Source organism: Podarcis pityusensis, assembly GCF_964106645.2.
Source record: "Podarcis pityusensis genome assembly, chromosome: 9".
NCBI lineage: Eukaryota > Metazoa > Chordata > Lepidosauria > Squamata > Lacertidae > Podarcis > Podarcis pityusensis.
Window position 1 is genome coordinate 39,150,229 of NC_138034.1, and position 25,935 is coordinate 39,176,163.

Sequence of the window (25,935 nt, forward strand, 5' to 3'; positions counted from 1 at the left end):
TTCCTCTGCTCTTCTGGTGATGTCACAGAGCACAGATGCTTTCTAGTAGAACGCTAGGATGGGTTAGTAGAGTACCAACATGTGAGTGTGTTTCAATCTATTTCTGGTTTTTTCCATGTATTTTTAACTGCTTTTCTCGGACTCTATTTTTATATATGTTATTTTAAAGAGCTGGAAGACCAGCCCTCCTCCCATTTCTTATATGAGCCTTTGGCTTCTGAGTGAAATCCCTACCCTAAAAACATTAGCTTGGAGCTACGTTTGACTAAATGTATTGCCAGGTAAGTGGCTTAGGATCACAGCCACTCCAATTTCAGTACAAAACAAATGACTTAGTTGGAACTTTCATTTTGTCTCTGAAGCAATGCTTTTGCAATAAGTTCATGCATTCTGCGGTGAGTCATGTGCCATGAGATTGTAAATGTGCTTACTTGAAATCAGGGAGATGTATGTCCAAAAAAATTTGCTTAGCGTTACAGCTTAAAGTCGTGCTCACTCATTTCCTTCAGGTGTACACAAAACACATGGCTAGGGTTCTGACCTCTGCACATTCAACATATGCATGAAAAAGCTCTGTCATATGTTTAGAAACTCTGAATGTGAATGGTTCCAGACAGCATGGGAATCTTGTCGTGGACTGGTTGGACACAGAGGAATGGTGGGAGGAACCAGCTGGGGAACCCCCAAGGGAAGAAGGCTCAGAGCCCAGGGACAATGATGAGTGGTCACAGGGAGAAGAGGGAGAAGACTGGGAAGACGAGGTGTTGGAAGCTGAAGAGGTAACAGGGCTTGGTGAGCTGGGAGAGTCTGCGGCAGAGAGAAGTCCAGAATCAAAGGTAGAAACTGAAGCAGGAGAGGAGGGAGGGCAAAAGGCAGAGACAAGTTAGGCTGGTGAAGAGTCAGGGATGTCTCCCCCTCCTGCTGCAACAGGCTCCACCCCTCCGCCCCCTGCTTGTCTCCCAGAGCCAGAAGAGGCATGAAAAGGGCACAGGAGAGATTAGTAACACCCAGACATAGTCTCTGATTGTTTGGGGAGAAAACCCTGGAGAGGAGGGAACTTAGGCAGCTATGGAAAGTTAGGGACCTTCAGACTCAGCAACTGCTTCATGGGGCCAAGACCTACTGGACATGAGTTGCTGTGCTCATTAGGCCTGACACTCCTATGCACATCTTGTTTTTGCTGATAAAGAGTTAACTCCAACTTACACAGTGTGATTTACTGTTGGCTTGTTGACAAGTCTACATGCACTGAGTCATTCTTACACATCTGCTGAACATGTAAACGTTGAGGCAGGGAGAACCAGTGTGCATGATCCTGCTCCCCTGCCACATGTCTACATGGAGAGGAAGAATGAACTTAAGAACTGAGCAATCAAGTGATGAGAAATCAAGTATTTTACATGCAAGTATGAACAGTTCCAAAATCTTAAGGGCACCCACCCAGAGCTGCTACTGTAACCCTGTTCTAATTAGTTATAATCAGTCTTAAAAACAAAAAGGCAACCTGCCTGCAACCTAATAAGAATAATTTTATTTTCATCTTTACTTTTCTAAAATGTCCCTACATTTGATCTACTGATACAGTGAAGAGACAACTGCTGTTAATTCATAATATATTTTATATTTCCAAAAATGCTGTTTTGATCTACAATATCCTATAAATAAAGTGTATTCATGCTATGTTCTCAGCTCTGTAGAATTCTGAACTCTCTGTTCTTAAATAAGTGGTCTCTTGCATGTTTTGTGGATTTGTGATAACATAACATAATGTCGGCCCCTTGAGAAGAAGGGGTGTTTGGTAAGTGGATGCCATTTATACTTTGCGTGTCAGATATGTCATGTACTTAATACAAAAAAATCCCCAGTTTTGATTGAGGCATCGAAGGGGGATTATAATTCAATAATAGGAACTGAATTTCGAGCAATAGGCTGTGATATCATTCAACATGACTTGATTGCACTGGGATTTGGGTATGTCTGAAGGAAACAAACTCTTCTTTCCTCATTGCTATGATCTGTGAAAATGTGTCAACAAGAGCAGAAGTTATTCTAAGTATTCATTTTCTGAATCCCTGCTCTAAAAACAGACGTTATCCCCAGTTCCCCAAAAGCCTGTCATCATTTCCCTTAGTGACACTTAGGATGCGGATTCTCTCAAAGCAAAGTTATTAGTGACAATCAATCTCTTAAAAAGCACTTTTATTCATGATGACAGGAACTTTACTACACCACTTCAGTTGAGCAGTGTGTTCCTTTGATCTGGTAGAAAATCATCCTATGGGCCAATAACACTGGGCGTTGAAGGTAGTGAGAATGCTGATTTATTCAGGGGGAAAATGGAATTGTGTTCTCTTTCCATGAACAAGAGCCTTTTGCAATATCCACATAAAAGAAAGATGTGATTTAATTGATTGATCATCTATCTTTCACCCAATTAAACTTAAATACACTCACATATTACCGAAAAGGCCCTCAATATGTGCCTTTTCAAGAAGGAAGTGAAAGATAACTTAATAATCAAGACCTATTCTTTTTTTAAAGAAGGAAACCAAACCTTCCATATACCAGAATCAAATTTATCAGTCCAACTGACTGAACATTGGTTCCAGTGATTACAGTTGGAGCACCACTAATATAGCAACAAAGGCTTTAATAAGTTGATTAATCTATTTTAAAAATGTTGGTCAAATGCCTGCTCCCTTGGACAGCTCCCTCCACCTTCTATGAAAAATGAAAATGAAAGGCAAAGCTGCCTTAACAAGAGAAATTTGAGGAGCAAATTGACATGGTACTTTAGCTGTTCCCCATTAAAAATGTGGGGAGAGATAGCTGGTCAGATCTAGGCTTTCTAGTATGTACCTCAGCTGTCAGAGTACTCTCTCTCTCTCTCTCTCTCTCTCTCTCTCTGGCTACAGTTGAGGTTGGGCAGGATCATGGCTCTTTCCCATGTGTCCCCTGTCCAAGCTTCAAAATATTTGCCTGAAAGCCTTTTTGTTAATATTACACCAGAACAAATGCATGCAAATGTTAGTGAGGCATTTTCTACAGAAAGGGATTGGTGAAATGAAAATTTATGACAGCTATTGAATATGCAGGTGAACCAAAACTGATCGAGAGTGTCAAACCACTGGGCTGTTTTATCATAATTTGCAATTACTGGGCAACACCCCCTTCTCCCAAAAACATAGTTTCATCTATTATCAGCTGACAAAAACTGACCTACTTTCTAGCCTAGAGTACAAAGGTAATTGTGCTCAAGACTATTTTCCATGGTTAACCTTGACATTTCAAATGCAGAAGGAAATTTGTCATTAAATCTTAAAGATCTGTGTTCTGACGAGCATAAAAAGGAATTATTCTAATCTATTCTCCTTCATTTTCAGATTACAATATAGGCATCTCCATGCTGCAGTATGCCACACTCCACTTAAGGTGAACTTGGAAGAAGTAATTATTTTCGGTATTGGTCAGGAAAGGGAAGAACAGGTAAGGAAAAGTGTAACTATACAGCTGAATTAAACCTATTGTTACTTTACAAATTATTAGAACAAGAATTGCGAAAGCAATCAAGTTTGTGAAGCATATGTTTCTTATTTGGTGAAATCAAAAGAAAACAAAATCAAACCTGACTTGCGACAAACAACAGTAGCTGTGCCGCAACCAGCTCCTGTTTCAAGAAAATAGGAGAGCTCTGCCAAGACGCTGAAGACTTACGCCAGGCATCTTTGCTTTTGAATTTTTCAAATTAGGCCGTGCAAATTCTGTTGCCAAAATGGGAATACAAAAGATCGCACAGGAGGGTTAAAATCTAATCAGATATTTTCTATAGATTGCCTGTATTTCAGACAATAATCTTTACTGTAGAGGTTAATTTGTCAAAAGCTATTAAGCTGGGGAGGCAACCTGCAGCCCTCCAGATGTTGCTTGACTACGTCTTCCATCATTCCTGACCAGTAGTTATACTGGCTGGGCTGATGGGAGCCAGAATCAAACAATAACTGGAGAGCCACAGGTTCCCACCACTGATATACAGGGTGTAGTCAAGAGGGATAACAAGAAGGAAAATGTGTCCAAAAGTGGATAAACATACACATTCTATTTATCAGTCTAAGCTATGGAGTTAGCCATTTAAAACACACTTGTTTTAATATGAACAAAGACAGCACTGTCAGCTGTAGTATTACAAGAAAAATAATGGAGACAAGAAATACTCAAAATTCCAATTTGTCAACTGTTGACTCATAGCTGTGGTGTTTTTAGAGTGAAAAAAAATCAATAATGTAATTGCAACTGATTGCTCTTCAGTTTAATTACTTACAGTGCAATCTTACGTATGTCTGCGCAGAAGTAAGTCCTTTTGATTTCAGTGAAGTTTATTCCCAGGTAAGTGGGCATAGGAATGCACTCTCAGACTGTAATCCAAATCACAATGACCTGGGAAAACGTAATGGGACTTACCTCTGACCAGGATTTTATTCTGAACAGTTTCCAGTTCTTTATTTTCCTGTGGAAAATAATATTAAGGAACAGTGAAAGATGACTAATATAAAGTTTAGGAAAAATGAAATATGACTGCTACAAACCTACTTGCCTCTGAGATAAAAATATAGGGTTGGTTCCAGACATAATCATGCTAAGATTAGGGACTCAGCTACACAGCTGCAATTATAAGTGTGTAACAAAAATGTGACATCAGATGGCTCTGTAGCACTTAATGGCAAATTGCATATATATATATATATATATATATATATATATATATATATAAAATAGCATTTTCATAGTGTTTTTTAAATAGCTATGTAGATCCAGCCCTAGTTAAATGAATGGGGCTTAAGGAGGAGACGACGGGGAGAACCAGATGGAGCCCAGTTCTACGAAGAGCCATATTTCCTTCTTAAGCAAGTGTGAACACAGTAATGAAAAGCATCCATTTCTCTGGCCTACACTCTTGCCTGTGATGCGTTACGGTTGGGATTAAAAAAGTTAAAACAGTCTAAAGATCGGAAACGTAACTTTCAGCCACCCCTAGGAATGGAAAGCTGGTGGCCCTCCAGATGCAGCTTACTCTCTGAATAACCCTATGGCCAAAAGGCGACAGAGGCCTAAGGCAGGCAGATGTTGTGAACTACAACTGCCATCAGCCCCTAGCCATCTGGAGGGCACAAGGTTGGCAAAGGTTGTTTTAGAGCAGTGTTTACCCAAGTGTGGTACCTGCCCCCCAACAGGGGTATGTGAAAGGGTTTCAAAGGGTACAGAGATTTTTTTTTTCTTTTACTTTAGCACAGGCCTTTTTTTTTTTAAGCTGCAAAAAAACAATTCAAAGATTAAAAACTCTATTATTAAAACTACACCCAAATTATCTTCACCCGAGAAGGGGCAAGCCAGGAAAACTAAACTCTCAGGAGGGGAGTGCGGTTATTTTAATTTTGCGAAACAATGACCTAGACAGGCCACAGTCAACTCCTCCTCCCTACTCTAACCATTTGACAATTTAGGGCCTCCCTCTTTTCTATCTCTCCCCAAAACGAATTTTAACGGATGTGCAAACTAATACTTTCAGAAACAGGACATTACAACACTCATTACCTTTTTCGTTTTTCTTTTTAGTTAAAAAAAAAGTGTATGTTAACAGATTTGTTTAAAGGACACACGCTGGGTTAATAAGCATTAGTGACGAGTCAAAGACAAATAAAGAAAATCCAAGTTACTAAAATAATCACTTGTGCACATTATTTTTTTAAAAAAGAGATCTACGAGACTCCCTTCCACAGTCTTCTCAATATAAGATTTCAGATTGCATCCTTAAGGTTCCTCCCAATCTTCTGAAGTGTTGAATTCAGGAGAAACTATGGCTACTCTTGTAGCGGGGTATTTTAATGTAGTTTGTGTGTGTCTCCAACAATTATAAAGACTTACTAGATCTGTACATAACCAATGTAATTAATATATTTGAAAGAAAGAACTTGGAAAGGGAAATGATTAATACTTATTCAATTTTTTCCCTTTCTGTATCTGTGTAAAGTTATAATTTATTTTTAACATATAATTATTAAACTAGGACAGATGAATAAAGATGTAAAATAACCATGTAGAAGGAAACCTAATACATCACATAGGTATTTATAGCCCACAGACACTAGCATTATTCTTAATGAAGATTAATGACCCTTGCTTCTTACACATGTAGATTCCAAAAAGTGTACACAGAGCTGATTAAGCAATCCAAGGTTATTGCAAATCATGTAATGGTAGTCTATAAGATAATATGTGTCCTCAATGGATGTGACTGAGATTTGTCTGGAACATTTCCATTGAACATTGAGAGGGATACCTTCCAAGGCCTATGCCAAGGTTCCTACACCTGAATTTCAATAAAGTTGTGGCCTAATTAAAACCCATATATTGTTGTCAGGTCTCATTTCGGGGGCGGGGGGAGACTCCAGGGACAGGGTCTCGCAAATACAATGGTACCTCAGGTTAAGTACTTAATTCGTTCTGGAGGTCCGTTCTTAACCTGAAACTGTTCTTAACCTGAAGCACCACTTTAGCTAATGGGGTCTCCTGCTGCCGCCACCACCGCCACACGATTTCTGTTCTCATCCTGAAGCAATGTTCTTAACCCAAGGTACTATTTCTGGGTTAGGAGAGTCTGTAACCTGAAGCGTATGTAACCTGAAGCATATGTAACCCGAGGTACCACTGTACCCTACAAAACTGGATGAAAGTTAAGAGAGAAGATACTTGCACTCTTCTCTTTCAAAGCATGTAGGAGGTAATCCAAATCACCATGTACTTTTGCAACAGTTGACATTTTTGTTGTTACATCAAATGTGCTTGTGAGCTTCTTACTGTTGGACAAGGAAACTATGTTATCTTGTATGTTTCTTTGTTTTCATTGGCGGCCAGGAAATTGAGAGCCAAATGTGTGGCTTAACTCTGAAAGTCCCCCCCCCCTTTTCTGGTTTATAGCTAAATAAAACTGTTCCGTACTTAAACTTTTGAAGAGTAATGGCTTTGAAAGTAGCACAGAGCAAGAGGGATGATTTCAGACTAAAATTGGTGATGGTGTTACTCATTTGTTTTGTCAACAGAAAACATGGCAATGCACCCAATTCTTAGCGATATCCTCGAGGAGCCCACAGAAAATATGAGTGACCAGAATTTTCATAGCAAAATCCTTGGGGAATCAGAAAGAGCTACTAGTGCACCACCTAAATTATCATCTTATGTGGGCACTAAACCCACCCAGTCAGCAAAAACTCTTAACAAGACCTCTCTGGAAGAAATATTAGACATGTTGCCATTAAGACCACACTCTGAAACATGGAGGTCTCTGAGCGGTATAAAATCCTGTCCTACGAAGATGGAGTATGGATGGGGAAAAGGTGAGATATATATTTGTGAATATACTTAATATGGTTTCATATAGAATGACATACCACTCTTGACCAAGTTTTGATGTTCTTCCTACTGTGAGATAATTCAGCTAGGCTGAATTCAAACCTCAGTGAAAGTCAATAGCATTGTCTTCATTTGCTGCAACTGTTCATATATGCCTCAAAGGTGGTCATCACACTATTTCTACCCTATTTAACAATTCTATATCTGTATGTTTGTATGTGTTGTTGGTGCACATGAGTGCCCCAGTCAGCACTAACTGAGGCTTAACTTTCTTTAGAAGGGGAGCTCACTGCAAACATATGGTACTTTTGTTATTTTTTATTCATTTAGAAATGAACCTAAGGCTGGTCAAGCTATGCTGATGAAGAAATTCCCACAAGCACAATTTCCTGGAAGTAAAAATACAAGAATAATAAATCATTAATAATTTGTTGCTTTTCCATGACACCCCAAATCATGAGGTACTGCTTGAGGTGACCACCTCACTTTACCTCAAAGCTGGCCCTACCTATAGGCAGACTCCTATTCATAACAAGTGACTTCATGGTTCCTTCCAGCAGCTCAGAATTTATTTTGAGGGATTCCCTGATATATTATGAGACATTATTTTCCATAGCTTGTTTATGGCTTATAGCCCACCCTTAAATGTTTTACTCAGGAGTAATTCCCTGAACTCAATAGGACAAAGGGCCAAACTAGATATGGCCTTTGTCAGGTCATTTGCCCTAGTGTGCCTGATTAACAAAAGAGAAAAGTTGGTGTAGCCCATTCCCAACCCAAATGGCATGGAGAAAGATACGTGAAAAATACTTGTCAGGAATTTGTGGAGTTTAAAAAGACAATAAAGCCTTTTTCTCTTCATGGTGTATTAAAAATATACTAGCACTTTAGGTCAAAGAGAGACATTTTTTATCTTCTTGCGCTACATGTGAGCAATTCAATTGATGTCTACCCCAGCAAGTCACAGGTGTGGAAACAGGAAATCTATATGACAAAATGAAAAAGGCTTGCTATGAATAGTTGAGAAAGGGTATGTGTGTTTGTACAGACATTTTTTCGTAGAGTATGCATAATTCTTGAAACTCAAATACAGAACTGAGAAGAAAAGTTGATACAACCATACTCCACAGAGGCCTTTCTGCTCTTACTTCTCTCCATGCTGTCTTTGTATTTCAAAAAAATTAAATCCTTTTAATTTATTTATGTGTGTGTGTATATGTGTGTTTGTGTATAAAAGTTGAGCTCTGAGAAATTCTCAGGGGTTTTTTAATGCTCAAAGATTGCTATACTTTTATTGAGTCTGTATGCACCTGTTAAAAAAATCTTGTTTTAGAGGTTGTGAAATGACCAAAGGATTTTAGTTGTAAACTGATGTATTTACAAATGGAATGTTTATATCCAAGTATTTTAACCGGAACATATACATTATAGTTAGATTTCTATAAACACCTTTCATTCATAAATCTATATCTTTGGTTGATGCAAAGTAATCCAAAAAGTTAATTTCCATGTCTGTATATGTAATATACTGTGTAGAACCTTTTCAGCAGCAGTCCTCTAACTGCAGAATTGAAAACAAGAAAGAGTCTTGTGCACCTTAAAGGCCAACTAATTGATTATAGCACAAGCTTTCATGGAATAGTGTCTACTTCATCAGGAGCATCAAGTGTAATACTCAGCTGATAGCTGGATGGCTCTTCTTAATTCATGACTATGGCCAACTCAGCTTCATTCGCCTCTCTCTCATCTGTCCTTCTGGCCAGCATTGCCTCCACTTTTCTGACACTCCTTCACCTCAGAATTTTCAGCTTTGCTTTTGCAAGGCAGCTGAGACTTAAACAAAAACACAATGACAGGCAGGGGTTATGAGTACAGCCCATAGTGGACATAGGAATAGCATCTGTGGCACTCTGCCCTTTATGGTAATGGTTTGTAACATGCATTTATAGAAGCAATTAGTTTCCCTTTCAAGTACAAGCAGGCTTTCCTGTAGCAGAATAGAATAATTTTTCTCTGGAGCCTTTGACAAAAACAGGAGTGCTTTATATGTAAGAATGTCAGGATAAGGTGCACACTACACAATTACTGGGCAACTAACCCCGTTGAACTAAGTGGGGCTGACTTCTGAGTCAACATGGGCAATGTTGAACTGCAACGCCCCTTTCATGGAGTATTCAAATAATACACATTTTTGATGTGGCTTGGGTATATGGTAACTTCATTTTCAGTGAATGCCATAAATATAATGAAACAGAAGTTCATGGTAGTTTTGGTGTAATTTTCCATCCAGAATTCTTTCCTCTCTGTGTGGGAAGAGAACAGAAGGAGTTCTTTTCACGTATGCATGTTGTTGAAGTCTCCAGAATTTTTTCCCCACGGTCTTGCATATTTAAAAACAAGAATTTTGTGCATACATCCCTTGTAAGCCCAGCTTCTGAAGCTGTTTACATTTAAAAATGGTTTGCTTTACAAATATATAATAAAGAAATTGTGTGTGTCTGTGTGTGTGTGTGTGTGTGTGTGTGTGTGTTTGTGTGTCCTACTTGACTAGTGGTCTGAATCCATAATTAATTGTACATCTACATATGTGACTTGCCTGAGTTGGCAGTTTGTTCTTATGTCGGTAACTTCTTTATGAAATGTATTAAACGCTTTCCAACTTGGAATAACAATATCAACTATTGCTTTTGGTGCAACTCTCCTATTATTGTTAATTATTTTTTTAAAAAACAACATTTCCCCTTTCTACTTTTGATAGAGAAAATGTGGCTAAGTGATGTATTTACCGAGGTTGGATCACTGAGTAGAGCCATGGAACGTGAGAAAGATAAACAAAAGCTATCCATTGGGTAATGTATTGAAATGGTTGGAATAGCAATTCATATTTATCTCTACTGCAATTCGTTTTGAAAGGGTACAAGGAATAATCCTGAGCTCTTATTGTGCTTTAAGTCAGGCTAATAATAATAATAATAATAATAATAATTTATTTATTTATACCCCGCCCATCTGGCTGGGTCTCCCCAGCCACTCTGGGCAACTTCCAACATAAGATTAAAAATACATTAAAAATTACAATTTTATATAATCAATGCAACTTTTCAATTTGCTGACAACAGAATTCTACTACAATTTAGAAAAGGAAATCTCACTTGCTATGTATCCATAATTTAAATGAAACTATTCTGATGGTGAATGTGTTCATTTAATTATTTAACAGCACAATTCTGTATATCAAAAGTCCCCTTGAAGTCAGCGGGCCTGTCGAATCTACAAGTTTAATTGTACATAAATGCTGTATTTAATTGCATTGTATTGTAAAATAAGCTTTAGACATATAGCAAGTAAATTTTCACTGGGTATGGTAGGCTATCTTGTAACTAAGCCTTGTGACTAGATCACAGGTATTAGACTCAACAGAAAAGCTGTAATTTGACTACTTACCTGTGTGCATAGATGTAGATGAGAGAGCTTGAAACAGAGAGATGCACATACACAGTTACTCAGGATGCAGGAGGAGAGAGAGACAGTCAGTGGTGTTGCATCCTTTGCTGGAGCCCAGGGCGTACAAGCACATGAGCTGGGTGGGACCAGAGGTGGGGCAGTGAACAAAACCTGCTGCCCCAGCTCAGCCCTCACAGGAGGACGGGTTGCGCTGCCTGCCTGCACATCCTCTCCAACATTGGCCAGGTGGCCATTTAGTGAGGGGGGCAAGGACGCAGTGGCAAGGCAGGGCAGGACGGGGACACATTTTAGAAAAAAAGTGTTCAAAACACTGTGTTCTTAGTGCTCTACATCTACATGTGGATGTTGTATCCCAGTTGAACAAATGCTTTCCACTTTTCCTCCCAACATTATTGGCCCAGTAATATTTATGACAGCAATAACACATGCAGTGCAGACTTGGAAGTCTAGTCAGAAATAAGGCCCATTGAGCGCAATTGGACCTCCTCCCAGTACAGTGAATATAGAATCACAGCCTTGGTATGAAAATAACTCAATTCCTAAATGTTTGGAGTCCATTGCCTCATTGTCACAATGATTTAAAATAGGCAAATATTATTTGCAAATGGTTATTGCCTAGCCATTTAAGTTTTGTAACCCCATATTTCGGGGGAGGGAGGGAAATTGTATAGTCTTTACTGAGGGTACTCAGTAAATTTATAGCTGTGTAAATGTTTCAGCTGTGACACATAGCTCATGCTGGTAACCACTACTTATGATGATGCTAAGACAGCTCTAATGCTGCTGCTGTCAATCAGCAGTGCCGCCCTATGATATAACAAGCCATTGCATACCGTATTTTTCGCACCATAGGACGCACCGGCCCATAGGACGCACCTAGTTTTTTGGGGGGGAAATAAAGGAAAAAAAATTTTATTTCCCCCCCAGGTGCGCTGTGCTAAGCCCGAAGCTTGGGGCGTGTGGAGCTCAGTGCGCCCCAAGCTTCTGGGTGCCGGCAAGGTCTCCGCTAGCCCTGGGAGAGCCCCGCGGCTCTCCCATGGCTAGCGGAGCGCTGCGCTAATCCCGAAGCTTGGGGCGTGCAGAGCTCCGCGCGCCCCAAGCTTCTGGGTGCCAGAAAGGTCTCCGCTAGCCGTGGGAGAGCTCCGTGACTTCGCGCGGCTCTCCCAGGGCTAGCAGAGCGCTGCGCTAATCCCGAAGCTTGGGGCGTGCGGAGCTCAGCGCGCCCCAAGCTTCTGGGTGCCGGCAAGCAGTCCGCTAGCCGTGGGAGAGCCCCGCGGCTCTCCCATGGCTAGCGGAGCGCTGCGCTAATCCCGAAGCTTGGGGCGTGCGGAGCTCAGCGCGCCCCAAGCTTCTGGGTGCCGGCAAGGTCTCCGCTAGCCCTGGGAGAGCCCCGCGGCTCTCCCATGGCTAGCGGAGCGCTGCGCTAATCCCGAAGCTTGGGGCGTGCGGAGCTCAGCGCGCCCCAAGCTTCTGGGTGCCGGCAAGGTCTCCGCTAGCCCTGGGAGAGCCCCGCGGCTCTCCCATGGCTAGCGGAGCGCTGCGCTAATCCCGAAGCTTGGGGCGTGCAGAGCTCCGCGCGCCCCAAGCTTCTGGGTGCCAGAAAGGTCTCCGCTAGCCCTGGGAGAGCCCCGCGACTTCGCGCGGCTCTCCCAGGGCTAGCAGAGCGCTGCGCTAATCCCGAAGCTTGGGGCGTGCGGAGCTCAGCGCGCCCCAAGCTTCTGGGTGCCGGCAAGGTCTCCGCTAGCCGTGGGAGAGCCCCGCGGCTCTCCCAGGGCTAGCGGAGCGCTGCGCTAATCCCGAAGCTTGGGGCGTGCAGAGCTCCGCGCGCCCCAAGCTTCTGGGTGCCGGCAAGCAGTCCGCTAGCCGTGGGAGAGCCGCGCGGCTCTCCCAGGGCTAGCGGAGCACTGCGCTAATCCCGAAGCTTGGGGCGTGCGGAGCTCAGCGCGCCCCAAGCTTCTGGGTGCCGGCAAGCAGTCCGCTAGCCGTGGGAGAGCCGCGCGGCTCTCCCAGGGCTAGCGGAGCACTGCGCTAATCCCGAAGCTTGGGGCGTGCGGAGCTCAGCGCGCCCCAAGCTTCTGGGTGCCGGCAAGCAGTCCGCTAGCCGTGGGAGAGCCGCGCGGCTCTCCCAGGGCTAGCGGAGCACTGCGCTAATCCCGAAGCTTGGGGCGTGCGGAGCTCAGCGCGCCCCAAGCTTCTGGGTGCTGGCAAGGTCTCCGCTAGCCGTGGGAGAGCTGGGTTTCCCATGGCTAGCGGATAGCTTCCTGAAGCCTGGAGAGCGAGAGGGGTCGGTGCGCACCGACCCCCCTCGCTCTCCAGGCTTCAGCGAAAGCCTGCATTCGCTCCATAGGACGCACACACATTTCCCCTTCATTTTTGGAGGGGAAAAAGTGCGTCTTATAGAGCGAAAAATACGGTAGTTTCATCCAATGAAGTTATATTGCCATAGGCAATCGACGATTTGCTTTAAGGCTGCTGTTTCTGCTTGTGATCTCACACACTGGGGTCATCTCAGAACCTTTGTTCCACAATTTGAAATGTCATAGAGGTACTGTAATCTATTTCTACTTATGCATGGTTTTGGAGGGTGTTTTGAGCTGCTAATCTTTCAATGGTTTAATGAACTCCAAACATTCTGTCATGATGATCATTTTTTTTTAAAAAAACAACTCCCAGTTGAGCCATGTTGCTTCTAACATATCTCTTTATTAATGTCTAATACTGACTGACAATAAAATGGTGTATTCTAGAAATTCTAAAAGTCTCTTTTGAAAAATAAATGTTGGAATATAGAGAGTTGAATGCATTTTTGCATTCTTCACTTCTGTTTTGTGGGATAATTATATTCTCTTGAAAAGAATACTGTGCAAATGAATGATCACAGTGAACGGTGTAGTTGTGCATATAGGCTTTTGGCAGTTTCACATACATACTCAAAGGATAACAAAATTATAACTTGTATACAATTTCTTTTCTGTATGCTTGCATTGATTCTTTTTGCTCAAGTTGATGTAATTTGTATAAAGCCAATTCACACATCCAGTTTAAAATTAACTGTTAAAAACATCTTTTTCATCCGTAAGAATGTCTGTTTGAATTTGTCAGCTTTGATGATTTTCTTACAGCCCAATTCTATGCATGTTTTCTCAGAATTAGATCCAAAAGTCCAATGGGGAGTTATTCTGATTGAATGAAGTCACCCAACTATTGTAGGGGCCAGGCAGCTGGAACAAATTGCACCACTATCTCACCAGTTACCGTACATTTTCTGGCCAAGTACAAAGTGCTGGTTATGACCTTTAAAGCCCTAAAAGGTTTGAGACCTGGTTATCTTAAGGACTGTCTGCACTGTCAGTCTGGCCATATAATATCCAATTTGAAGACCCTGTTGAAATGCCTCCCTGTAAAAACAATCAGGTTGGTGAGCACCCAGAACAAGGCCTTTTCAGTAGCAGCCCCCCAATTAGAGAATTTTGATTCCAAATGAGATCAGGCTTACCTTGGACTTCCGGGTTGGCGCCATCGCCGAATGGCGGACTCCCTCCGAGCTCCGGAGGGAGTCTGCTCGGCAGGGGCTGGGTCCTACCGCACCGGCGATGCGGGGACCCTTAAAAACCACGGCCACGAGGGTCGTGGACATGGAGACTCGGCTGGCACCGCTAGCGCCCTCCCGACTCGTGAAGGAGCCTTTTTAAAGGCTAAGGATCGGGTGCCGGGGAGAAGCGTGGTGCTTTGAGTCCTCTGCTATCCCTGCCGAGCGCAGCCGCATGCCATTCGGCGGAGAGCGCTGACTTCTTCTATTGAAAATTCGGACTTTTAGACAACAACCCGTGAGTAAAACTGGGTTTAAAAGGAGGAAAAAAAGAATTTCTTTTTGAATTGGACACGAGCGGGGGGGGATCCAAAAAGGAAGTCAGTCCCCCCCCCTATTGTAAACCTTTCAAGACAAGGACGGGGCAACCAAGGTCCAAAAAGATTTGCATTGCTGATAAAAACTAAGAATTTCACGATGGGGAATTATAAGAACTGTGCTGGAGGATGAACTGAGGGAGAAGAAACGTAACCCCCCCCCCCCTGGGAACCGGGGTGATTGAAGAGAGAGCCTGGTGAAAAGAGTCGGAGATTTTGACAGCTGTCAAAGTAGCTGTCAAAGTCGGAAAGTAGAGAGGATTTTATTATGAGAACTTTGCTGGCTAAATTTGTTACAATTTGCTACAATTTGTTAAAACTTGGATACAAAATGGCGAAAATATGGATAACAATCGGACTTTTGGACTAGAGAAGACAAAGTTATAACAATCCCCCTAGAGGAGTTTCGGGACATTACAAAGATGGTCGTAAGTGAAAAAAACACCATTGGAATTTTACAGGACTGGTTATCTTCTGGGAAAGCTGCGAAACGGAAACAATATTTTGTCTACAGGGTGTTCAGCTAAAGGAGACAATAGAATTTTCTATTGAAGAAAGGAAGGGACTGAACGCAAGTTTTTGTTCCTGAATAATAATAATCCCTGCAGACTTACTAAGCTTCTAAATTAGAACGTTTCAGCAGCGGAACAAGAGGAAACTGGACTACAATCTGGAAAGAACAATGGGGGGAGTTTTATTATAGATCTGAAGTTAAGTGTTCTAAAAATGTTTATGAAAGGGAAAAAAAAAAAAAAAAAAAAAGAAAAGAAAAAACCAGCAAGGAGTTGGGGGAAATAGGTGATTTATGGATTGTAAGAATCCCAGGCGGATAACGTGGTTTGGTGGTCAGGGGGAAATTAAACCGGGGACAGGGGGGGAGAACTATAATCCAAAGGCTTGTTAACTTCTTTTTTTGAACTAGCTTTGTCTTATCTATTATATTCTTTATTTCTTATTTCTGATACTTTTATTATGTGGGGAGTTTTTATTATTAAAAAAAGGGAAATTGTGGAATGAAAATGGGGTGGGCCTTGGGAAAGAAATTTTTCGTGTTTTGTTAAGGGTATTGATGTGGAGTGCAGAAATTTTAAATTCGAATAATGGTTCAACAAATTAAGTTTTTAATTAGAACTGAGAGCTTGTGGAGCCAACAATATGAAAAAGGAATATGGTAGGGGTGGGGGAAGGGGGGAGTCCCAGAAAGCGGATATATGAAAATAAGGATATATGAAAATATGTAAACTCTTGCTTTCTGTATTTTCTTTTTTTTTTTTGAAAACTTTAATAAATATTATTTAAAAAAAAAAAAAGAGATCAGGCTTACCTTGCTAACTTTAAGGTCCATTTAAAGACCCACTTTTTCATCATGGCTCTTGGGGGCTAATCTAGGTTATTGGATTTTATTCTTTGGAGCTAAAGGCTTAATTGTTGATGGAGCTAAATTAATGCAATAAGCAGTAAGCAGGACTCCCAAGCTCAGGCTTTTATGTTCCTAGGATGGAACTGCATATTTTAATTGTTTCAACTGGTTTTACTGTTGGATTTTATCCATTTACATTTTTGCATGGTTGTAAACGGCTTTGAGACAAAAGTGGTCTGTAAAAGTGTTGGGGACAGGACTGTTAATAGGATGATTGTTTTATTATTAGGCTGTCTGTCTGTATGCTTTTTACTTTGTTTTTATTATGTTTTTATCATTGATATTCTGTAATGTGTTTTTAAGGTTGTACACTGCCCTGGGATCTTTTGACAAAGGGTGTTATATAAATTAAAGTAATTATTATTATTTCTTTAACTCAAATTGGTAGCATTTAATTTTGGGGGGGTTCTGCCCAGTACATATAAGCATATTATAATAAAATAAACTAGCACCATATAACTGATTCCAGAGAAGATAGTCTCTGAAAACTTTCCTTCCTTCCTTTCTCATTATGCCCTGCATGACATCTCACACACTTCAGTCTCAAGAAAATCTGAATGAAAAATTAATATTTCATGAAAACATAAGTGCTTTAGTTTGACATTTAGCTTTTCCCCTCCCCACCCAGACAGCATTTTCATGTGAAGTTGCTGCCATGTTTCAACGGTGGCTTTTGCCTTCAATCCTAAGCAAATGGGAAAGTGTTGATGTGCTGTTTCTGGAACAGATCACAAAGCAGATTGGCATTGTGCTGGTTATGGGGCTTAGCCCAATTCCACCCACTTGTACAGAAGGGAATGTCAGCGACGGCTCAGACGGCTTTCCTTCTTGTAGAGTTATCTGCATTACAGATAGCTAGAGGATGGACAGATGCTATTAAACTTTATTTCCGAGCATAAACCACAGTTCAGACTCGGAACACAGTATGTTTGCAAAAATCAATACCAAGTTTTATTTATTTTTATTTTATTTTTAAAATGTATTGCTTGCCTTTCAATTCCATTAGAGAACTGAAAGTGGTTGCAGGGCACATGCTTTCTCAAGCAATTCCTCACTGTTCATGAAATGTTTCGATTTTTGAGATTATATAAAAGGCATGTACTAGTACCACTGTTTCTACAAAACACATTGCTCTGTTCCTTTACAAAAAAAAAATGTACATAGGTTATTTAAGTAGAAAGATAAAAAAAGAAAAAGAAATAATGGTTGTTTGTTTTGTGCATGTTTGTTTTTGTGTTTAAGCAGCCGTAGCAATTTGCTTGGATTATCCTCAAATGAACAAAATCAGACTGCCTGGATTCCAAAACTTCAGAAGGGTAAATCTTTATTGTTATTTAGCAGTTTCATTTCATTTTAAATAATTGCCAGTTACTGTAAAAGTGTTATACTGCATTAGTACATTTAAGACTATTTCTACCTAGGGGTGGAAGTGACATATTTTTGAAGGAATGAGTTGTTATGGATAATGATCGTAGGGAAAGAGTTTTTTGTTGAAATATATTTTGAAAGTTTCATGTTTGTGTGTATAGATAAACACACACACACACACACACACACACACACACACACACACACACACAGAGCAATATTTCTGAACACAGAGTGACACCTAATGTTAGCAATATTCAGAGCTGACCCATTGAAATAAATGGACTCAGGTCCATTTCAATGGGTCTATGAGTTTGTCCATTGATTTCAATGAACTTACTCTGAGTATGATTTAGTTGGCTATTACCCATACTTTATTGAGGTCTGTTATCTAAACTATGATTTTTCCTCAAAAAAGGCAAGTATTTTAACTTTACTTCTGCCCATTGGCGACCAAACAGTGGTTGCTATTTTATAGATTATACCAGATCTTCCTTCATCAATCCTCAGCTGCTTGCTTTACTCATATACTTCTTCCCAGATTTGAAAATGCTCATGGACATGTCTTCCTATATATTATCTTGTCTCTGTCTGTATGCACACCAGTGGCTAGATCTCTCAAGTTTGCTACAGTTTCTCATGTCCTAGTTTGTGTAGATGGTGAAAAGTTAGGACTGGAAAAATTGGCAAGAAGATGAGCAACGTTTTTGTTTTGCCGTTCAGCTACAGAGCATGATTGCCCTCGTTCAGTTGGAGGCGAAGCTGAAATAGCATGGACCACATATCCAGTAGACTCCAGTGTGACCCAAGCTTCAATGTGCACCCAGTTGCAAGGGAGCCCTTATTCACATGGTTTTCATCTTTTCTGGGAAGAAAAGAATAATGCAAATCAGGTCTCTGTGTAATCTGGTGCTCCCACGGGAGGCTGGCTCCATACAGTGGAGGCTACTCTCTCATGCCACTCCTTCGCAATGCTTGTTCAGTGCAATCAAAATGTACGAACCATGCTAGCCTTTGTGTGGCAGAGCTAGGTAATGGTTTTATCCTGTTTATGCAGCTTCATGTTGATTTTGTATGGAGTGGAGGCAATTGACCCACTAACCAGTATGGCCTCAGCCAGCCCCCCCCACCTGCCTTCTTTATGTTGGCATGCAACCAAGGAAACGGGGGCAATTGGCAGGCCCCCAGCTGGCTCCAGCCCACTGGCCGGTGTGCAGCATGAATCTGCGACCTGAGCTTCAGAAGCTAGGGCACGCTACTCAGCAGAGTAAACCCTGCTCAAACAGCAGGAGAGGCTGTGTGAGCATATTTACAAGCAGTTTATTCAGCATACATCAGGACAAAAGGAAACACGTCTGATCTCCTTTGTGTCCAAAGCAAAAAAACCAGCGTAAGCAAAAGCTATACACAAAACAGAAGTTCCCAGCATACTGTGCTGGAGTGTAAACAGACATGTGACACACAACAATCATGCCTGTTCCTTAAGGTGGAATGGAATATCCCAACACTTTATACTCTATCCAGGGGGTGCCCCTGCCTGTCAGCTACCTCCTCCTCAGTCTCTGGGATGTGCCTGCAGAGCCTAGCAGGCAGGAGGATGGTGACAAAACTAGAATCAGTTGGCTCTTCCTGTCATTGGCTCTGGCTCCACCTGATGCTTGGACCTTCTCTCCTAATGGTCCCAGGGTGAACCTGCCACCACTTGCATTTATTTGTATGCAAGACTACGTCTGACCACATGCATTCTGTAATTGGAGAGCCATTTCCTCTAGATCAGGGGTAGTCAACCATTTTATACCTACTGCTCACTAATGCATCTTTCTTGATGGTAAAATTTTCTTACCACCCACCAATGCTCGATGGAAGGAGGATTCAGCTTGTGCCATAGAACCCCCTACTGCCCACCTAGAATCCTGAAACACCCACTAGTAGGCTGTAGTGTAGGGACCGGGTTGACAACCCCTGCTCTAGATGGTTCCCACTGAAGTATTTGTGTCACAAAATACACATATTCCTCTTAGAAGTCTGGAGATAGTTCTGAGTTTGGTCATTCTTGGTGCTGAACAGGAGGAATGACAGCCATCATCTTGGTGTGTGTGATTTAATCTACTTGTCAGATCCTCAACAGTTGGAGATCCACAAGTTAACAGTATCAGCAAATCCACATTATCCCAAATGATACAATGCTCTTCATATTTTTGGTGTGAAGGCAACATTTCTCATCACACTTCCCACAGCGTAACTAAATATTCTATCTTTATTAATTACATATTTACATCTTTATGTAAGAAAATGGTGTCTCTTTTCAGTACTTGACTTATGCTTTGAAAAAAATGCATTAATTTAAGTAAGGATCAATTTGTTATTGCTCAGTGAGCCCAGTTATTTGCAGTAAATGCATACAAATTAATTTGGATATGGAAATACATTTCCTGTTTTATGGCAACTCATCTCTTCAACACTTTCACTAAGTAGAGAACACCGTAATTTGGATGTATACAAAGGCTGTTTATTCCAAATATTTCATCCACATAAATGTTTTAAACATGAGTTGGCACAGACATTTTGCATAAAATGTGCTACAATGCAACTGCCTTTTGAAACAAAACAAGGTTGTTCTGTTTGCCTGTTAAGTCAGCTCTAGCAGTTCTTAGAAATGTCATTTATTAAATGTCACGCTAATTGCTTGTAATATCAACCCCTGAAAAGCAAACCTTTGTGAGTGATCTTTCAGAAGCTTTATTTTTCTCTGTTCTGTCTGTCTGGTACATTTTGAAGAGAATAAACAAACAAGATTTACCTTTGATACAGCACTACTCGCTAAAAATATAAGGCTGACTGACTGGTGCATTTAAGGATATTTCATCTCTGCGAATAAAAATGATGCACCCATTCTAAATTAATCAAATGCTTTAAAATTAATTTGATGAAATTAATATTCTAAGATTGATGCCATCATTTATCATCAATATGCTATACTCTGAGTCAGGTTAATGAGTTAGGGGGAAAGTCCATTCTTCATTTGGTTTCTCTGCTGTAATAGAAGGCCAATAATGAAAAAAAGAAAGAAAGAATAAGAAGTAAGAAGTACCTGCTAGATCAGAGGAAAGCTCCACCTGGTTCAGCCTCCTCCTCCTTACAGGGGCCAGCCTGATGCTTCTGAGCATCCCAAATGCAGGGCATGGAGGCGATAGTTCTCTAAGATCATAAGATCAGCCCCAAAGCCTATCTAGTCCTGCATCCTGTTTCCCATAGTGCTCCACCAGATGCCTATTGGAAGCTTACAAGCAGGACACAAGTGCAGTCGCCCATTCCCTGCTGTTGTTTTCCCAGCAGCTAATATTCAATGTACACACAGGTAAGTAACATGACAGTGGGTTAAGGCAGAAGGGTGTTCTGGGCCTATGTTGTATGGTAAGGGTTAATATTTGTTTTTTGATGAACAGAAGCCAGCATTACAATCAGATGCTGCTGATTGCTTCTAATGCTATTTATATCTCCTCCAGACTTATTATCTATATTTCCTGGAGGCTTATTTTGAAATTGTTTTTATGTGCCACTGTAGCTATTGGATTATTCAGTGTAGCTCACTGTACATGTGGCTATTCTTGAAGATGGCTTGGAAACTGCAGGTGGTTCTGATGGCATTTCCACTCCCCCATAACATTAGTTCTTTAACACTTGCCTTGGCTGTTTATCCGTGAATGAACCTAATTCAAAGCATTCACCTTGACATAAAAAACCCCTGAATGGCTTGTGACCTGAAGAGGTGTCCTCCCATCACAACAATGTGCATTCAGTGTGGGATGCCAGTGCTTCCCCGCCATATTTTAAATTGCTGTTACCCACCTCAAGGTTACCTCTGATGAAGGGCGGGATATAAATCCTGTAAGTAAAGAAATGAGCAAATGTTGGTATATGTTTTTGAGCTATTAAAAGTAACCATTCCTATCAGCTGTGCCATGTTTATCATAACGTGGTCACTTAGTCGCTAGGCCCCCAAAATGAGAATCATTCAATAATTATAATGTTAGGAAGTACTTGCCATTAGAGGTATTGCAGGCTGGCACTTGTCCTTGTTCTGGCAGGTATCTCAGATATTATGGTATCAGCCTAATTAAGAGAACAAAATGGAAAGGGAATGAAATCTTCTGTTGAAATGAACTGATGGAAGGTACCTGTCCTGCCTCAGTAGAGACTCATTCCTTTTAGTATAATTGACTTCGCTTGTTGACATTTCCTTGGACAGATCAGGGTAGGTTTTCTTTTCATGCTCAACGGATGCAGATATAGCTACCTACAAGTAGGATGGAATTTATCATGGCACTGGATTGACTGCTTTGATTGGCACATAATTTGTCCCTTTCGTTATAAAATAGGTCTTGGCTTCACTCCCTGCAATTTTGAATGTTTTGGTATGTATGCACTTTAGGGTGGTATAACTTGATTGTTCCTTTTTTCTGCTTGTGGTGCACTGGACTGCATAAATAATTCTGAGGCTGATGGTAACTGGATATTAGCTTGATAAATTGAGCTGTACTTGGTAAACTGTTGATTCTTTTTAGTACCATAACTCACTGCCACTGTGAGTCTTGCACAAATTGGCTGGTTTTAAGATGAAACAATTCTGAAAATTCTTAACTTTGTGGGCCAGGTGTTTTCTTGTTTTTTTGTTTGTGTGTGTGTGTGTGTGTGTGTGAATGAATAGACAGAAATATTCTCATTTGTATGTTTTCAGCTGCAACATTTAGTTGACTAAGCAATGAAATACCTTTTGGTTGATTAAAAAGCTGCCCCAATTATTCGGGGAGAAAGATAGCTATATCTATATAGTCAATTAGGTTGCAATTAATTTATTTGTTGTAATTAACCTGGTAGTAATTAATTTCAAAACATTTGTTTGTAAGAATGTCTCAATTTATAAGAAATAAATTCATAAATAAGTAAATTTATAAGAAATAAATACAATAATTGTTCATGCAAGTACTCCACAAATTCATGACTGGCAGGTACCTTCTTTGAACAGGCTTTCTTACTTTTTTCTTACACAAACAGAATGCCTCTTTTGAGATAGTGACACTTAAGTAGATCATATAGAATCCAAGAAAATGCTCCCCCCCTTTGTTTGGCACTCCTCATTCAATAAGTCAAACTGTGTGATGTTTCCTGTACAGTATGTCTTGTGCAAGGGCTGGGAGACACTGAGCAAACCAGATCACAAATGCCTTGCAATGAAATAGACCCTGCAGACAGTAGCTGGCCATGCATGCTGGCAGAACAGGCAGACTCTGAGGATATTCAGAGTACTCTGCCAAAAGAAAACAGATATGCACTCATGTGATTGTTTGCCTGGTACAAGGAAAGGAATCCTCTAGGCATACATTAAGTGCAATATAACTGTGAATGCAGACTGTGATACTGGACTTGTGGTATATCAGTAAATTCACAGGGAAAAACAGTTTTAAAAGGAATGCAGTAGGTGTTGAAAGGGCATACAGAGAGCACTTTTTTTGGGGGGGGGGAGGTGAAATGTAGTCATAAAGTTGCCTGCATAGCACAAGGGAAGGAAGTGTTGGGGCATATACTGAGTGCGATATAGCCAATTGCACCTACACAGCCTGTGCTTTGGAATTCACAGCCAATTACACTTGTGCAGCCTGTGCTGTTGGAATTAGCTGACTTGCTTCATGACCTGAGATGAGAACTTGTGCCTTGCACACCCAGTGCATGTGATGAGCCATAATAGCGGAAGCACGGCATCTTGGGTGGACTGACAGCAGGCACTAGAACATGTGTTTGGAACGCATGCAGTTTATGCTTCTTCTCCCTTCCAACTTCTTAAGCTCCGTGGAATTAGAAGACAACTCTCCTTGCCTGAGTGCTTCCGTATTTATTTCCCTTCTGCTCTAGCCCATCTGACTGAATTTCTCTGTTCATTTATGTGCTGCTAGAATTGAAAGAGGGCTTGGTTAGGGACTTAGAACATGGACTGCAACTCCCATGAGCCCCAGCTAGTACGGTTAATGGTCAGAATTTATGTGAGCTGTAGTCCAGCAACATCTGGATAGCATCACATTTGCTGGCCCTGGGATAGAAGGAGGGAATTCCTTCTGCACTCTCCACCTGCCTTCTGGGCCCCTTACATTGCTGACAAGAGCTGGGCTGAATTCTGCAGGTCTGTTGCTACCTCTTATTCACCATGTGGAAGTGGCACCTAGTGATGGGATGTTCCTACTCACAATTTGATTCTTACTTCTTCAGCTAAAATCCAGTTTCTCAGATACCATAATCCTCCTGGAAATAAATGCCATTTAAAAACACGACACATTACCATACCATTGATAGCTATATTGCACCTTATATTATCAGTTGCAATGCTTTTTGGAATTCTGATCACTTTCACAGTCTGTTACATTTAGTAGCTTCTTAGATCCAGTGTTTATCAAGTTTTCTTTGTTATAGATGATCTCTGTTTTGCAAGAACTTATGCATGAAATGTATTGGGTTCTTATAAATGACTTAGTGATTTGACATCATAGCCATGTTTGTGCAAAAATGGAGTTATTTTCCTTTATTTACAGTTCAAAAGAAAATGAACACAAGTTCAGCCCTGTATACAAGTTATTTAGAAATACAGTATTTTGATCTATTCAATTATATTCTTTCATTTTAGACAACTCGATTAGGTGAAATCTAAACTGTCCAAATCAAGCCTTCACGACACCGCTATTCAAATAATTAGGATTTGAACTGACATAAGATCCTCCCTCCTCATTTTTCTAATTATACAGATAAACTGGTAGCTGCTAATTCTATCTTCCAGCACTTAATTGTTTGTAAGTGCCTAAAGATTAAAGCTAAATGTCCAATTAAAAAGGTATTAAACTATTGTGAGAGTTTATGGAAAGATAACACAAATTTTGAATTAAATGGTCACCGAGGAATAGTACTGCTGAAATTGGTTGGTTCTTCCCAGTTCTTTATTGCTTTGCCGGAAGTAAGACTCTGAAGGATTAGATTACTGTTATAACCATGCAAGCGTTTAACTTGAGGAAGGGAATTAGACAAGTATGGAATGATTGCAGTTGAGCTTTTGACTGGCAGTGACAAGATAAGGATATAGTATTTATCTTTTTAACAACATCACAAGAAAACGACACTTGTGTTGTTGCTTTGACACAGTAAAGCATATAGGCCTTGTAATTCAACCAAACTGGGCCTGCCACAACCCTATAATTTCTGATTTTCGTAGAGCAGGTATGGGGAACCGTTTTCAAATCAGGGTATACATTCTCTTTTGGGCAAGCTTTTGAGGGCCATGTGCCAAGGGTAGGTGAAGCCAGAGGCAAAGATGCGTGGAGCAGCAAATCCTAATTTTACAACAGTTTACACATAAACAGCTTTCTGTTTTATCCACCTAGGCAAGCAAGAAGTACTACCAGAGTTCAAGGACACACTCAAAGACACTCGAAGAGGGGGGCATTAAAGCAGGTCTGGTGAGCGGTGTGGCCTGGGGAGAGGAGCATAGTTGATGAGAGCACTAAAGGCTAGACAGAGAGAGCTGAAGGGCCATCTTTGGCCCCTGGTCCACCACCACTACACGAACAGGACACAGCACACGCAGCCTCCACCATCCTGTAAAAACCCCTTAATCCTGATTTTATTTTATTCTCTGGTAGATTTACAAAAAGAAAAACATACAGCAATAAATACATTTTAGAAAGGGGCATTATTAGACATAGACACACATAGCATTTTTTTTCTTTTTTTAGTGAAGGCTCCTTTTGCTCTGCAAAAGGAAAGGCCATGGAGAACCAATAGGATTCTCCCTCGCAGCTGTCGCGAACTATGTCACCACCACTCCTTGGGATAAGCGTTGGCTCATCCTTTTGCGTGGACAGGTGGAGTCCCCAGATCCCGAGCAGTCCCCCCCATCATGTGGAATAACGACTCAAGACAACGTGCTATGGGATTAAATTGGCCACAACTTTATTAAATTTCAAATGTGGGTAGACCTTGGCTCAGGCATTGGGCATTCTCCCTCCCCAGTCCCCAGCCGGGGACCTAGGGAGCATCAGGGTTATCCAGTGTGTGTGGGGGGGGGATGGGCCGGCTCTGGAGAACAAATGTTCAAGCAGAGATAGTCGCCCCCGTTACGCCGCCGCCGCAGGGGAGAGCAATGACGACCTTTCGGCGTACGGTCAAAGCCTCCCTTCAGAAACCCCTTTAACGGGGAACCCTGGTATCGCCGCCGCAAAGAGGAAGATGGACTAAAGGATTCCGCCCAAGGCCTGATACTGCCAAAGTTGTGACGTTTTGCTATGGGAAAGGCGAAACCTGCCAATGCAGGGAAATTCCTTTCTGGCCCTTTA

General features: G+C 41.2%; 1 protein-coding gene across 3 annotated transcripts in view; it reads left to right on the forward strand.

The window, feature by feature from the left end:
* The first annotated feature begins 23 nt into the window (after nt 1-23).
* The window catches only part of IQCM (IQ motif containing M), a 93,663-nt gene continuing 67,751 nt past the window's right edge, over nt 24-25,935 (forward strand). The window contains exons 1-5 of one of the 3 annotated variants that reach the window (XM_081021653.1): nt 24-81; nt 3,384-3,486; nt 7,095-7,388; nt 10,163-10,253; nt 17,438-17,511. In XM_081021653.1, coding sequence (XP_080877779.1) covers nt 7,100-7,388; nt 10,163-10,253; nt 17,438-17,511 — 454 coding nt within the window. In that variant the 5' untranslated portion in view covers nt 24-81; nt 3,384-3,486; nt 7,095-7,099. The other 2 variants (XM_081021655.1, XM_081021654.1) reach the window with 2 other exon arrangements.